Source organism: Cervus elaphus, chromosome 12, assembly GCF_910594005.1.
Source record: "Cervus elaphus chromosome 12, mCerEla1.1, whole genome shotgun sequence".
Lineage (NCBI taxonomy): Eukaryota > Metazoa > Chordata > Mammalia > Artiodactyla > Cervidae > Cervus > Cervus elaphus.
In genome coordinates, this window is record NC_057826.1 from 18,362,155 (window position 1) to 18,378,239 (window position 16,085).

The 16,085-nt window shown below is 43.1% G+C and overlaps 1 protein-coding gene across 7 annotated transcripts in view; it reads left to right on the top strand.

Moving 5' to 3' along the window:
- The window catches only part of DPF3 (double PHD fingers 3), a 303,432-nt gene that overhangs the window by 109,707 nt on the left and 177,640 nt on the right, over nucleotides 1–16,085 (top strand). For 2 of the 7 annotated variants that reach the window (XR_006343955.1, XM_043919909.1), the window contains exons 1-2: nucleotides 3,154–3,413; nucleotides 8,422–8,582. Coding sequence is in view for 5 of the 7 variants with exons in the window: in XM_043919909.1 (XP_043775844.1) it covers nucleotides 3,235–3,413; nucleotides 8,422–8,582 (340 nt within the window). In the remaining 2 variants the exon portion in view is untranslated. Of the gene's footprint in view, nucleotides 1–3,067; nucleotides 3,414–3,910; nucleotides 3,930–8,421; nucleotides 8,583–16,085 lie in introns of those variants that run through there. The other 5 variants (XM_043919914.1, XM_043919912.1, XR_006343956.1 and 2 more) reach the window with 5 other exon arrangements.

Below are 16,085 nucleotides of genomic sequence, written 5' to 3' on the forward strand. Positions count from 1 at the left end.
GATTGCAGCCATGAAATAAAAAGACGCTTACTCCTTGGAAGAAAAGTTATGACCAACCTAGGTAGCATATTAAAAAGCAGAGACATTACTTTGCCAACAAAGGTCCATCTAGTCACGGCTATGGTGTTTCCAGTAGTCATGTATGGATGTGATAGTTGGACTACAAAGAAAGCTGAGCGCAGAAAAATTGATGCTTTTGAACTGTGGTGTTGGAGAAGACTCTTGAGAGTCCCTTGGACTGTAAGGAGATCCAACCAATTCATCCTAAGGGAAATCAGTCCTGAATATTCATTGGAAGGACTGATGTTGATTCTGAAACTCCAATACTTTCGCCACCTGATGCGATGACCTGACTCATTGGAAAAGACCCTGATGCTGAGAGGGATTGGAGGCAGGAGGAGAAGGGGACGACAGAGGATGAGATGGTTGGATAACATCACCGACTCAATGGACATGAGTTTGGGTAAACTCTGGGAGTTGGTGATAGACAGGGAGGCCTGGTGTGCTGCAGTCCATGGGGTCACAAAGAGTCGGACACGACTGAATGACTGAACTGAACTGAACTGAACTTAGGGAAGGCCTGTGTGCTTCACATACACAGGAAGGTCAGATAAGGATTGATTCATTTACCCATTTACTCATTCCTCCATCATCAACCCAACACAGCAAGCTCTGTGCTGGGCTTGGGGATAGAGCCAGATGTGGTCTCTGCTCTGGGGGCAGGCTCTGATCCCCGAGATCCTTGTGCAGCACCTACTCCACTCTCCTTGATGCTGGGGGCCGGCCTCTCCACCCTGCTGGCTAATGTCTTGGGAGGGAGCTTTGGGTGGGCACCTGCCAGCCTAGAGACGCTGCAGTGGTGACTGTTGTGTGTATGTGCGTCACGTGGAGGGCAGTCAGCCTGCTCAGGCAGACGGGGACACAGTGGCAGGAAGCACTGCTCTTTGATGGAAACATCTACCGTAAGTGAGTGATATGTGAGTTGTTGAAAGCAATTCAACAAAGAAGTTTTGGGCACCTACTGTGTGCTGGGCTCCGTGCCAGATGTTGGAAGTGAATCGGTGAAAAGGCCAGCTATGCAGGGCTCCGGGGAGTACCGTTCACACTGAAGTTTAATATGAAAGGCACCCCCTCATGTGGTTTAGAGCAAAAACTAAGTGGCTGTGTGTAGTGGCCCTGCCCTCAGGGAGTTTATAGTCTAGCGGGGGAGACAAATTAAACATTGAATTGAGTTGAAAGTGACGTTATTAATAGTATCATTATTTTTGCTGGAAGAAGACAGAATGAGGAGGAAGGGGACTGATTCTCTCTCTTACTCTCTCTCTGTGTGAGTGTGTGCTCAGTTGTATTCAGCTCTATAGCTCTTCCTATTCTATTCATTTATTCTAAAATATTTATTCATCTCATTTGGCTGCGTTGGGTCTTAGCTGCAGCATGTGGGATCTTTGCTGTGTTTCGCGGGATTCTCTGTAGTTGTGGCACTCAGGCTCAGTAGTTTTAGCTCAAGGGCTCAGTAGTTGCGGAGCACTGGCTTAGTTGCTCTGTGGCATGTGGGATCTTAGTTCCCTGCCCGGGGATGGAACCCTTGTCCCCTCCATAGCAAAGTGAAAGTGAAAGTAAAAGTCACTCAGTCGTGTCTATTTGTGACTCCCATGGACTGTAGCATGCCAAGCTCCTGGGTACATGGGATTCGCCAGGCAAGAATACTGGAGTGGGTTGCCATTCCCTTCTCCAGGGGATCTTGCTGACCCAGGGATCGAACCCAGGTGTCCTGCCCTGCAGGCAGACCCTTTACTTTCTAGCCCATTCCCAGAGCCTCCATGGCAAGGTGTATTCTTAACCACTGCACCACCAGGGAAGTCCTGAGTCTTTATTTTATATAAGAAACTCTGTCTTAACTGGGTATGCTATAGCAAAATGACCGTGGAGTAGGTGGCTTAAACAACAGACATTTATTTCTCACAGTTCTGGTGGCAGGAAAGTCTGAGAGCGGGGTGGCAGCATGGTGTAGGTGAGGTCTGCTGAGGGCCCTCTTCTCGGGCTGCAGATAATTGCCTTCTTGTTGTGTCTTCACATGGCAGAGACAGAGAGACACAGACAGAGGGAGGGAGAGAGAGGAGAGGGAGAGAGGGGAGAGGGAGGAGTGGGGGGGAGAGAGAGGGGGGAGAGAGAAGGAAGAGGGGGGGAGAGAGAGAGAGACAGAGAGGGGAGGGGGGGAGAGAGAGAGAGGGAAGAGAGAGGAGAGAGAGAGAGACAGAGGGAGAGAGAGAGAAGAGAGAGAGAGGGAGAGAGAGAGGAGAGAGAGGGGAGAGAGAGAGACAGAGGGAGAGAGAGAGAAGAGAGAGAGAGGGAGAGAGAGGGAGAGAGAGGAGAGAGAGAGGAGAGAGAGAGGGAGAGAGAGAGAGGGAAGAGAGAGAGAGAGAGAGAGAGCGGAGCGAGAGAGGGGAGAGAGAGGGGAGAGAGAGGGGAGAGAGAGGGAGAGAGAGAGAGGTGGGGGAGAGAGAGAGAAAGAGGGAGAGAGAGAGACAGAGGGGGAGATAGAGAAGAGAGAGAGAGGGAGAGAGAGAGAAAGAGGGAGAGAGAGAGAGACAGAGGGGGAGAGAGAGAGAGAGAGAGGAAGTGAGCGCTCTCGTGTCTCTTCTTATAAGGGCATGAATCCCATCGTGGGTGCTCTACTCTCATGACCTAATTACCTCCCCAAAGTCCCATCTCCAAATCCCATCCATTGTGGCGTCAACACCTGAATTTCAGAGACAGGGAGGATGCGATTCAGTCCACAGCAAGCACTAAACAATGGTTTTCTTTCAAGGGCAGCTTTAGGAACAGTTAACTGTGAGGAAAATGAAAAGGCTCCCCCCCACACCTTGCCAAAGATTGCCCCCTGCTCGCTAGTTCTTATAAAACACGACACAAGCGGCAGAAGGCTTTCCGCGCCACCGTCAGAGGGAAACACGTTTCAGTGCAAACAGGAGGAAGGTAGCAAGTTGGCAGAGCCGAGTTTTACTGTGTGTGTGCGCGGGGGATGGCTGTGGACGTGTGGGCCGCTGAGTGAGCCCGCAGGAAAAGGCCAGGTGCCGGCGATCCTGCCACAGGCCTGGACTCCTCCTTATCTCGGCTTATCTCTGTTTCTGAGCACAAATAGCTGTGATGGGCCAAGGTCCTGATTTTTACAGCCAGAAGGGACCTGTGGCCACGGAGCAGGGAAGGAGAGAGGGTAGGGGAGCTGCTGGAGACATGAAAGAATTCGGGGCCGGCCGCGAGGAAGGGCAGGGGAGAGTCAAGGACACCGGGCCCGGGAGAAGCAGGGCTGGGTTCCCTCCGGTGCCCGCCACCACCCCTCGAAGCCTGGAGACCGGGGAGGGAGCAAGGCTCCGGCCCGACGTGAGGACTTCGCTTCTGGACACAGGTGTGAGGTAGGGCTGGATACCCGTCCCCGGGTCAGCACACGGGAACAGGGGGGGACCCTGAAGAGGGAGGGGGCCCCAGGGGTCTGGGTTGGAGGGTTGGAACTGAGAGCCCATTCAGGACAGTGGACGTGGGATCTAAGTACACAGGTGGGGGATGTCCCTCGTGGTCTGGTGGTTAAGACTCCATGCTTTCGATGCAGGGGGCACAGGTTCAATCCCTGGTGCAGGGTTGGGGGGTGGTGGAGGACTAGGATCCCATCTGCCGTGGGCATGGCCGGAAAAAAAAAAAAGAGAGAACAGGCATGGTTTTCGAGAGAGGGAGGTGGAACCATGAGGATGAGGAGCCGGCTGTCTTAGAGGAGGTCTGGCAGGCTCTGCAAATCACACGTGGAGCCTCGTCGGCAATCATTTTGGAGAAGTCTTATTTTTTCACTTCATTTTTCCATTCTGAATCCTCTTTGGCGCCTGGAATCCATTTCTCCACAGATATGCTCAAGGAGGGTGCCTGGAAAGCTCTCAGAGGTAGGATGGCTCTCCCCCTGCAGAAGGGATGGCTAAGGATCCCACAGAACCCTCACGAAGGCCCGGGAACCACAGCCCGCTCTGCTCCAAGCCTCAGGCTGGGGGGGTTCCTGCTCTGGCCAGGAGCCGGGCAGTTTGTCCCCCTTTCCTTCCCTGCTTCTGATTGCAGCCTTGAGTGGCCCGAAGTCAGTGAGAATATCCTTCTCCTGTGCCTTGAGCCAGCTTCTTCGAGCCCAAGACATCTATCATCCCCGCGGAAAGTCTAGCCCCTCGGTCTGGGGCAGACAGGTGACGGCTGAGGCTGGGCTGCGCCTGACCCACCCGGGGGGCGCTGGTCACCACTCCACAGAGTAGATCACTCACTGTCAGCCTTTCCCGGCTCCCTCTGACCCTTGCGGCTTTCATGCAAATGTCACCCCTGGGATCCTATCAAGTAGAGTTCTTTTTTTAAAAAGAAATGCCGTATGGGTGGGGGGAGAGCTAAATTAGGTGTCTGAGATTAACATATACATACAACTACATTTAAAAGATATAAACAACAAGGACCTTCTGTATAAGCCCAGGGAACTATACTCAATATCTTATAATAACCTATAATGGAAAAGAATCTGGAAAAGAATATATATAAATATATATATTTATAATATATATATATATATATGTGTCTGTATAACTGAATCACTTTGCTGTACATGTGAAACTAATACAACATTGTAAACAACATTGTAAGTTGACCTCGTGCTAAGTCCCTTCAGTGGGATCCGACTCTTAGGCGACCTCATGGACTGTTACCCACCAAGCTCCTCTGTCATGGGATTCTCCAGGCAAGGATACTGGAGTGGGTTGCCATGCCCTCCTGCAGGGGATCTTCCCAACCCAGGGATTGAACCTGCGTCCTTTAGGTCTCCTGCATTGGCAGGTGGGTTCTTTACCAGTAGTACCCCCTGGGACTTCAATAGAAAAAAGAAATACCATGTTGAAAAGGACATTTTCCCCTTCCCTTGTTTAACTTGCTTTGCACAGGTTAGGGAGAACTGGCCATTGATTTTCTTCTAGAGAACAGAGCAAGCCCTGTGCAGATTTTGGCTAATTAACTTTTGGAGAAGTGCCGCTTGAATTTATCAGAGGGTGAAGTCTCTTTTCCCCTCCAGTGTCTTAAAAAAGGCTTTAAACTTTTGTTTCCGAATCTCTGCCAACGCCTGGCCTGTTTAAAAATGACTTCCCTGGAGACGATGGCAAAGGGTGATGGTTGTCATATTTTTGTAACTTCAATCTTCAATACAGTTGTTCCAGTCCTCAGAAAATCTCTTCTGTTTACATAAGAGAGGTATCATTCACACAAAGATTACATTTAAAAATACACATTCCCCCTCAGCATGCCTGTTACTAATAACATTGCATGTTATGAAAGTGGAAAGTATTTAAGATGAAATTAATTTTCACCCAGCGAGCCGCTTTGTTTGACTTTTTCGTTCCATTCGGTGTGGGGCATGGACTTGGCCAAATGCACTTCTCATTGTCAGCAAGTTCACCTCCTTGTTTCTCTTTTTTGGGATTGACACTGTTAGAAATGAGTTCCGGGCACATCGAGAGAAATCTCATCTGGGATCGTATTGTACGTTTCTTTTGTATTGGCTTCCAGAAGTTTGTTTTTCTAAATGGAAACCCTCTTCTTTCCAGTTGATGAGTTTTAGTGTACAGTTTTCTTTCTTTCTCTTTCTTCTTTCCCTTCTTTCCTTCCTTCCTTCCACAGGTTCTCTTTCAGCAGAATTTCTGGAGTTGGAATAGTTAACATCTTTTTTGGCAGTCTGTCGGAAGATCGTGGGAAGCCAGATAACGGCTCCTTGCTTAGGACACCTCTTGGTCGTGTGTTCTTGTCAGTTCTCATCCATATGATGCGGCTGGTCTCTGTTCCGTGAGGGAAGGTGGAGCCCCCGGGACACCCCGGACAGGCTGTGTGTCCGAGCTGCCCTCGATGGTTCTGTTACACACAGCTGCATCGCCTTAGCAGAGGGAGACATTTAAGCTGGTGGGACACAGTTGCAAATGCTTCCCAGGAAATGGTTCTTCATTTTTGATCAATCTCATGATCCTTGTTTCTAATTTGATTATATCAGCCTATGTGCAGTTCTGTTTTATAGCATTCTGATGGGATTTCATTCCCCCTCCCAATTCATTGTCAGCTGGGTGACTATTATAGTTTGATTACAGTTAGGTTTTGCAACTGCTAGACGCTTTCTGAGCTGTTACGCCATTCTTGTGAGGGGGAAGATGCCCAGAGGTAGAAAAGGAGGTTTGTCCACGAGTAGTTTCCAAAAGATGCTTCAGAAGCTTCAGTGATTGTATCCTCCCAGAATAAGGAATTTGCTTTAAACTTTTTGGTGGAATCTGACACTTTGACTTTTAAAAAAGAGTAAGAGGACAAATACTATAAGATAAGTACCTATATGTGGAATCTAAAAAATACAACAAACTAGTGAATATAACAAAAAAAGCAGCAGACTCACATAAAGAGAACAAGCTAGTGGTTACCAGTGGGGAGAGGGAAGGAGAGAGGGGCAAGACAGGGGCAGGGAATTAAGATGTATAAACTTTTATATATGGGAATGTAGCCAAAATTTTATAATGTAGCCAATATTTTTTAAAGGAATATAACCTTTAAAAATTGTGAATCACTATATTGCACACCTGTAACATAAAATATTGTACATCAATGACACTTCAATAAAAAAATAAAGAGGACAGACAAATCCATTTAAATTTTTCCTTTTGTTTTTTTTTTTGCTCCTCTAAATATTTTGGTTAAGAAATATTTTAAACTTAGACCCCCCCATCCCCCCATTTTAATGTCACTGTGTCTCCAGAGACCAAAACAAAGGGGGCATTCATAATGTCCCTTCAAAATGAGCTATTTGAGTCTCCCTTTTGGCTCTGAAAGCCCTGTGGCTCTTCTCCTTCTGTCTTTTCCTCCTTCTCTTCTCTAAGAATCTCTGCTTTACCTGGTAGGCATTACATTATTACAGTTGCAATCCCCAGGACCATTTATTCACCTCTGTCTTGTGCCTATCGTTTATGTTAGGTATTTGATCTTATTGATTATGTTTGTGTTTTATTACATTTAATCAGTTATATCAATGTTATATTTTTAGTCTTTGAAAAGGACAGTATCTTAAAATTAGTAGCATCACCCAAGGATACCAAAGATTCAGGAACCGAAAATTTACTGTGCTTAATCAGATCACCACTCCAGTAAACCTGAAACCTTTACTTGAAACCTGAAACCAGTAAACCTTTCTATTTGTGGATTAAACTCTGGGAATCGAGTTATTTTGAGTCCCCAAATTCAGCTGTTATTGCTTTAAATGCTTCTTTCATTTGTTTTCCATCATAAAGTTATTTTTCTTCAAGTGTGTGGTTTTACAAGATTGGTGTGTGCCCTTCTTCATCTCCTCACCCCTATAATAGCTCTGTTTACAGGGTGTTTCCTCTGACCCTCTAGTCTTTTCTATAGGGTGTTTCTCTTCTATTGTAATGGAAGTCTTTGTATCTATGCTGGTGGTTTCAGTCCAATCTGGAGTGTCTTTGCTGGTTACCACTGAGGAATAAGTGTGGCTAATGGGGCATGTTAAGGGGCAGGGGGCTCTGGAAGCTGGATGTCCTAGTAGACTCCATGCAGAAAGTTGTACCAGAGCTACCCCCATTCTGGAGTTGGGACCTCCTGCTTCCTGGGACAGGGACATGTTACTCTTGTGTCATGTGTGTGCTAAGTCACTTCAGTCGTGTCCGACTTTTTGCAGCTCCATGGACTGTAGCCCATCAGGCTCCTCTGTCCATGAGATTCTCCAGGCAAGAATACTGGAGTGGGTTGCCCTCCTCCAGGGGATCTTCCCGACCCAGGGATGAAACCTGCGTCTCTTATGTCTCTTGCACGGGCAGTCAGGTTCTTTACCACTGGCACCACCTGGGAAGCTTTTGCTACTTCCCAGGTTACCTTTGCTGCTGCTGCTGCTGCTAAGTCGCTTCAGTCGTGTCTGACTCTGTGCGACCCCATAGATGGCAGCCCACCAGGCTTCTCCATCCCTGGGATTCTCCAGGCAAGAACACTGGAGTGGGTTGCCATTTCCTTCTCCAATGCATGAAAGTGAAAAGTGAAAGTGAAGTCGCTCAGTCGTGTCTGACTCTTAGTGACCCCATGGACTGCAGGCTACCAGGGTCCTCCGGCCATGGGATTTTCCAGGTTTATTCTCGGGGCCCTAATTTCTCCATTAATGGGGTCTCTAAGTTCCCTGGTGGATCTGGTACAGGAAATAGAACCTGGTGGAGACCTGAAGCTGAGCTGGATTCTGCTGCTTGCCAAAGCTCTTGATCCCCATTGTCTTGGTCTTCATAACTGCAAAATCTTCCCTGGCAGGTGGGTGGGTGACTTCAGTTTCCTTCTGGGTGTGTTCTGGTTTTCCCTGGCCTCATTCCCCCTCTCTCTGTCTCCCTGCAGGCTCGGGGACCAGTTCTACAAGGAAGCCATTGAACACTGCCGGAGTTACAACTCCCGCCTGTGCGCAGAGCGCAGCGTGCGCCTGCCGTTCCTGGACTCACAGACCGGGGTGGCCCAGAACAACTGCTACATCTGGATGGAGAAGAGGCATCGGGGCCCAGGTGAGCCATGCCACCCTGATCAGAGATTGTGCAGAAATCCCTGCCGCCTGGGTGGGCGTGGAGGTGGGACAGGCTCTACAGGGAGCCTGGAATACTTTCAAGAAACTCAACTGCTTCTGTAACTCTTGGCACGTGCCCCGAGGATGATGCAGGACATTGAAGCCACACTGGCGGGAAGGGGCAGAGTGAAAGAATTCAGGACGTTTAATCCCTAAAAGGGAAGACTAAGGCCATGACAGATGCTTCACCTTTTACTCTGTGTGTTGGTGTAGCTTAGTGGCTATAAGCTGGAAATCTGAAGTCAGATTTCAGTTTGAGGCTGAGCTTTGTCATCAAACCTCTTGCCCTCTGGTTCCTCATCTGTAAAATGGGGATACTAATAGTACCTACTTTAGGACTTTGTCAGGATTAAGTGAAAATCTTCATAAAAAACTCAGAACCTGTGTTGAGCACATAGTATGTACTAAGGCTTCCCTGGTGGCTCAGTGGTAAAGAATTTGCCTGCTGATGCAAGAGATGCGGGTTCGATCCCTGGGTTGGGAAGATCCCCTGAAGAAGAAAATGGCTATCTACTCCAGAATTCTTGCCTGGGAAATCTCATGGACAGAGGAGTCTGGTGAGCCACAATCCAGGGGTCACAAAAGAGTTGGCTACAACTTAGTGATTAAGCAACCAAAACAACAAAGTATGTTTTCCAAAAATGCTGCCTGTTATTGTTGATGTTGTTATTATTATTACTGTGATACTGGTCTTCTAGGCTTCAGAGAACAGAATAAAGACCACTGGGTGGAGATCAGGGAGGTAATTTAACACAGTTTTCTGGCTCTATACTGGTATATTAAAAAATAATTTTTTATAAAAGGTTTCAAAGCCATGCACAAGTGGAGAGAAAAGTAAAATGAATATTTGTGTATTGTTCACCCAGCCTCAACAGTGATCAACTCATAGCCAATCATTTCATTTATACTCACCTTCCACTTTCCTCCTTGAACCCAGGTTATTTTGAAGCAAATCAAGACAGCAATACTATTCATCTGTAAATTTTTCAATCTGTATCTCTAAATGGTAAGAATATAAACAAACATACAAGCCATACCTATCAAAACTCAAAGTTAAAAATGAGACATTAACAGCATCAAATATTTGCTCAACATTTATTTCTCCATGTAATTGAAATCAGGATCCAAACAGGACTTCTACGTGAAACTTGGCTGATGTGTCTCTTAAGTCTCTTTAAATCTGTAGGTCTCTCTCTCTCTCTCACTTGTTACTTGTGGAAGAAACTGGATTGTTTGCACTGTAGGGTTTCCCAGAGCCTGGATTTTCTGATTGCATCCCCATGGTGTTATTCCTGTGCATTGGTAGAAACAGATTCAGGTTCAATTTTGGGGCAAGAACAGTTCCTAAGTGGTGATGTGTGCTTTCATCAGGAGCCTCATGGGTTCTGGGTATTTCTCTTTTATTGATGTTAGCAGCCCTTGATGAAAATTACCTAGATGCTTTATTTTATTAAGGGTTCAGAAATGGTGACATTCAATTTGAGGCTATCATTATTTCTTCATTTATTAGGTCTACATCATTTATAAAGAGAAGCATCTCCTTATTAAAATTTGGTTATTGTGGGGTATAGTGCACATATGAAAGTATGGATAAATGATTTTCCCCCTTTAGTTATAAGTTTTCAAAATAATGAGCTGATTCCCTTGTATTCTTCAAAGATGATCAATAAAGTTATTATGATTATCTTGAGTACCATCAGGAATTCACAGACTTAAACATATTGGATAATTTTAATCCATTGCAGCTATTATTCTTATCAATGCTTAAATTGCCCCCATCTTTGGACAGCTCAGCTGGTAAAGAATCCGCCTGCAATGTGGGAGACCTGGGTTCGATTCCTGGGTTGGGAAGATCCCCTGGAGAAGGGAAAAGCTACACACTCCAGGATTCTGGCCAGGAGAATTCCATGGACAGTATAGTCCTTGGGTTTGCAAAGAGTCGGACACAACTGAGCGACTTTCACTTTCACCTTGGACAGTAGGGTTTGTGACCTTTGCTGGTGTATTGAAACAGCCTAGCAGTTTCTGTAGCATCCTTGCTATCCTAATATTGGGACAGATGTTTCAGGCTCATCTTGTGCACATCCTGCCCCAGACCCTGAATCAACTATTTCTTTAAAAAGCCCTATTTCCTCTTTGTAAGACTATTATTTGGAGACTACAATCTGGTGGTGCCTGTTGCTCCTGGGCTGGTTGTTGATTCTAGGACTTTTCAGTGAGCAGAACTAAGAAATATGATTTCTTGTTTCTTTTTTCTTGTTTCTCTTTTTAAGAGAAAACACGTTGTTAAATTTACTGATATTGCCCATTCAATTCAGTTTTACTCAGCTTTAAGTTAACTATCTTCATTCTCTATCCCTCTCTCCCACACTGAAAAGAATACTGGCTCTTTATGATGCCAGCATAGTTTTTTTGCTTTATTCTGCAGTAGACACACAACAATATCAGAATAAAATGAGACTACCAGCAATAAGGTGACTGAAATGGTTTAAGTTTTTCTTTCTTTCTTTGCAATTTTTTGTTGTCTTTAGCATATTTCCTATTAAGGATGTAGAGTCAAATTACTGTGTTTTAAGGTCGCTTGAAATAGTTCCTCAGTGTGTTTGTAGTATTAACTCAATACACAGTTGGATTTATTTGTTTCATTTTTGTTTTCACTCATTAGGTTTTACCTTTTTTTTAAATTTTATGTAATTACTTTGCCTTTTTAAAATTAACTTTTTATCTTGAAATAATTATAGATAAACAGGAAGTTGTAAACATAATACAGAGAGATCCCCTTGTACCCTTCACCCAGTTTCCCCTAAGGGATATATCTTGTGTAATTATAGCATAATATCAAAACCAGAAAAGTGACACTAGTGAAATGTATGTGTGTAGTTCTATACCATTTTATCACATGTATAGATTTATGGAACCACCACCGCAATTGAGATACAAAACTAGTCCATCACCACAAAGCTCTTCCTCGTCCTGCCCTTTATAGTCACACCCACCTCCTCTCTCTTCATTTAGGTCCCTTTCTCCTCTTGCATTTGTAATGTAGTATCTTAAACATTTCCTCTACGTACATTGAAAACCACATCAGACAGACTTATAATTTTTGCTTCAACTGTCAAACATAATTTAGAAAACTTAAGAGAAGTGTCTATTGCATTTACTCATCTTTGCTCTTTTGTCGTTGCTTCTTCCTTTCTGATGTTCCAAGATGCCTGCTTTTATAATTCCTTTCTGATTAAGTATTCTCTTTAACCATTCTTTTAAAGTAGGTCTGATAGTAACAACTCTTAGTTTTCCTTCTTCTAACAGTGACTTGATTTTCCTGTTATTTCTTGTTTTTTTGTCTTTGTTTTTGGTCACACCCACACAACATATGAGATCTTAGTTCCTTAAACAGGGATCAAACCTGTGCCCCCTGCAGTGAAGCACAGAATCCTAACCACTGGGCCACCAGGGAATTTCACCCTTCATGCCTGAAGGATATTTATTTCATTGTTGGATATAAAATTCTGAGATGATAGTCCTTTTATTTTAACACTTAAAAAATGTCTTGCTTCTTCCTTTCAGCCTCAGTAGTTTGTGATGAGAAATCTGCCATCATTCAAATTATTTTCTCTTGAAAGTGAGGTGTCACTTTTCTCTCATTGATTTTGAAAGTTTTTGTTTTTAGTTTTCAGAAATTTGATTTTGGTATGTTTTGGTGTAGATTTCTTTGAGTTTATCCTTTTCAGAATTTGCTCAGCTTCTTGAATCTGTAGGTGTATATATATATACACACACACACATATATATATATATATATATTTTTTTTTTTTTGCCAAATTTGGAAAATTTTCAACCATTATTTCTTTGATTACAAGTTTTAGCCTCACTCTTTTCCGCTTCTTCTTCTGCGATTCCACCAGGAAAGAAAATTCTGGGACTTCAAAATGTTAAATCTTTTGTTATAGACCCAGAAGTCCCCCAGGCTCCCTTCTTCTCTCTTCCTCCTCCTTCTCCTCCCTCTCCTCCTTCCTTCCTTTTTTTCTGAGTCTACTGGATGACCTCTATTATATTCTCTTCAGGTTCATTACTTCTTTTATCTATTCTCTTCATTCTGCTGTTAAGCCCTTTCACTGAGGGTTTGTTTTGTTTTCGTTATCGTGTTTTTCAGTTCTAAAATTTCCATGTGCTTCTTCTTTACATCTTCTATTTCTCTGTGGGACTTCGAAGCTTCTCATTTGTCTCAGGTGTTAACAGTTATTCGTCTGAAACATTCTCATGGTGGCGCCTTTAAAACTCCTGTCAGACAATTCTAACACGTGATGTTGTTTCAGTGCTGCTGTCTGCTGTCTTTTCTCACTCAACTTGAGATTTTCCTGGTTCTCCATAGGAGTGATTTTGATTGAATCCTGGACATTTTGGCTGTAATGCTGTGAGACTCCAGATGTTATTTACATCATCTGTTTTCACACACCTCCTCTGACACTGTGTGGACAGGGGAAGAGAGGTGCCCCTTGTTACTGTCAGATGGACGTGGAGGTCCAGGCTCCCCATTCAGTCTCTGTTGACACCCCAGAGGGGGAGGGGTACCTCATTATTTCTGGGTGGAGGTGGGAGTTCAGACTCCCCGCTAAGCCTTCACCAAAGCCACCCTAGTTGGGAGGAGGAAGCACGCCTTATTACTGGTCCCTATACAGCTTCCACTGCCGCCGTGGGGTGTCACTTGACCTCCTCTGACACTAAACCAGCAAGGATATTAGGATGCCCTGCTGGGCTGCATCTTCCCTCGTCCTTCAGCTAGAGAGAGCAGGGTTTTCTTGGGGCTTTTTTGGGTCTACATTTGTTGGTGTTTCTGGATAATCAGCTTTTCTACAACTCAGTCTGGTGTGTATAAAACAACAACAAAAAAATGCCCAGAAACTTGCCACCCTGTTGTTTCTTGGGTCTGAAACTCTCTAGCAGGTCATTCTCTTTACCTTTCAGTATCTTATTTTTGTTGTATAAACAATGTCTAGGAGTTTTAGTTGGGCTTAGTGGGAAGAATATGGGAGAGTATATCTACTCTAGCTTTTCAGAAGCAGATGTCCCTGGGTTGTTTTTTTATTAAAAAAAAAAAAAGTTAACAGCTTTATTGAATTATAACTGACATACAGCAATCTGCACATATTTAATGCATGCAATTTGGTAAGTTTTGACATGTATATGCCTGTGAAACCATCACCACAATCATTATAATGAACATATCCATGACTCCCCAAAGTTTCCTTGTGTCACTTGTAATCCGTCCCCCCTTTTCTTTCCCCCCCCTCTACCTTCCATCTCTCCCAACCCCAGTCATGCTTTCTGTACTGGAATCATACAGTATGTACTTCTGTTTTTGGTGACTGGTGGTTAGGCTCCTGACTTCTTTCACTCAGCATAATTATTTTGAAATCATCCATGCTCTAGCATGTATCAGTGATTTATTTGCTTTTTATGCTGAGTAATATTCTATTATATGGCTACATCACAGTTTATTCATCTGTTAATGGACATTTTGATTTGTTTTTAGTTTTTGGCTGTTATAAATAGAGCTGCTGTGAACATTTGTGTGTTGGTCTTCACATGGACATATACTTTCATTTCTCCTTGGTAAAGTCCCTAGGAGTGTAATGGCTATGTCATAAGGAAGGTCTGTATTTTACATTTTAAGAAACTGTCAGGCTGTTTTTCAAAGTGGTTTTATCATTTTATATCCACCCCAACAATGTACAAGAGTTCCAGTTCCTTTATATTCTCACTAACGCTTGATATGTTCAGCTTTTTAAAGTTTTAGCTATTCTTATTTTTATACAGTGGTATCTCATTGTGGTTTTACTTAGTATTTCCCTAATTAATGATGTTGAACATCTTTATATGTGCTTATTTTACCATCCTTTGGTAAAATGTTCAAATCCTTGGACTATTTTAAAATTGGGTTGTTTGTTGGTTTTCTTATCGATGAAAATAGATAGTTCTTTATATATATTAGATTCAAGACCTCTCCAAATTTGTCCTTCTTTTTTGAAGTTGTTTTGGCTACTCTAGGTTATTTGCACTTCCATATGAATTTTATAATCAATTTGTCAGTTTCTACAAAAAACATGGTGGAATTTTGACTGAGATTGTGTGGAGTCTATAGATCAACTTGAGGAAAACTGACATTTCTTAATGTTGAATCTTCCAACCCATGGATATAATGTATCTCCCCATTTACTATTATTCTTTTTAATTTTTCTGATCAATCACTTTTAGTTTTCAGTGTACAGGTCTTTCACATTTTTGTCAGCTTTATCTCTATACACTTAATATTTTTGATAATATTATCAATAGATTTTTAAAATTTAAATTTTCTGATTTTTCTTTGCTAGTGTACAGAAATGCAATTATTTTTGTGTATTCACTTGTGTCCTACAATTTGCTATACTCATTTATTAGTTCTAGTAGCTTTCTATAGATTGCATAGCATTTTCTCTATAGTTGATTATGCTAGTGAATGAACAAAGCTTTTCAATATAGATGTGTTTTATTTATTTTACTTGTCTATGTAAAGTAACAAGTACTGTATTGTCTATGTAAAATGACAATTACTATCTATGTAAAATAACAAGTATTGTACTGGAATGTCCAGGACAATATTAAGTAAACATGGTAAGAGTAAACATTCTTTTGTGGTTCCTGATCCTAAGGTGAGAGCATTCATTCTTTCATTTTTAAGTATGACTCTAGTTGTAGTTTTTGTTGTTGTTGTTGTTGCACAACATGGCATGCAGGATCTTAGTTCTCCAACCATGGATTTAACCCTGGCCCCTTGCAGTGAAGGCATGGAGTCTTAACCACTGGACTGCCAGGGGAGTCCCAGCTGTAGGTTCTTTATAGTTGCTCTTTATCAAATTGAGCATGCTCTTATTTCTAGTTTGACAGTTATTTAAATCAGTATTTGGTATTGGTTTTGTCAATTGATTTTGCTGAGTCTATTGAGATGATCATGTGATTTTGCTTTTGTTAATTGTTAATATGATGAGTTATATTGATTGATTTTTGAATGTTAAATTAGCATTGCGTTCCTAGGATAAACCCTACTTTGTCATGACTTGTCATGTTATCCTTTTTATATATTGTCAGATTCACTTTGCTAAAGTTTAATTAGAACTTTTGCATCTATCTTTATGATAGATATTGGTCTATAGTTTTTTTTTTTTTTTTCTTCTCCTTGTTGTGTCTCTGCCTGGTTTAGGTATTTGGATGGTGTTGGCTTCATTTAATGAGTTGGGAAATATTCTCTCCTTTTCAGTTTTGTGGAAGAGTTTATATGTAGAATTGACATTAGTAGCTGCAGCATGCACGCTCAGTAGTTGTGGCTTGCAGGCCCCAGAGCGCGCGACCCTTAATAGTTGTGGCACTTGGGCTTAGTAGTTGTAGCACATGGGCTTAGTTGCTTGGC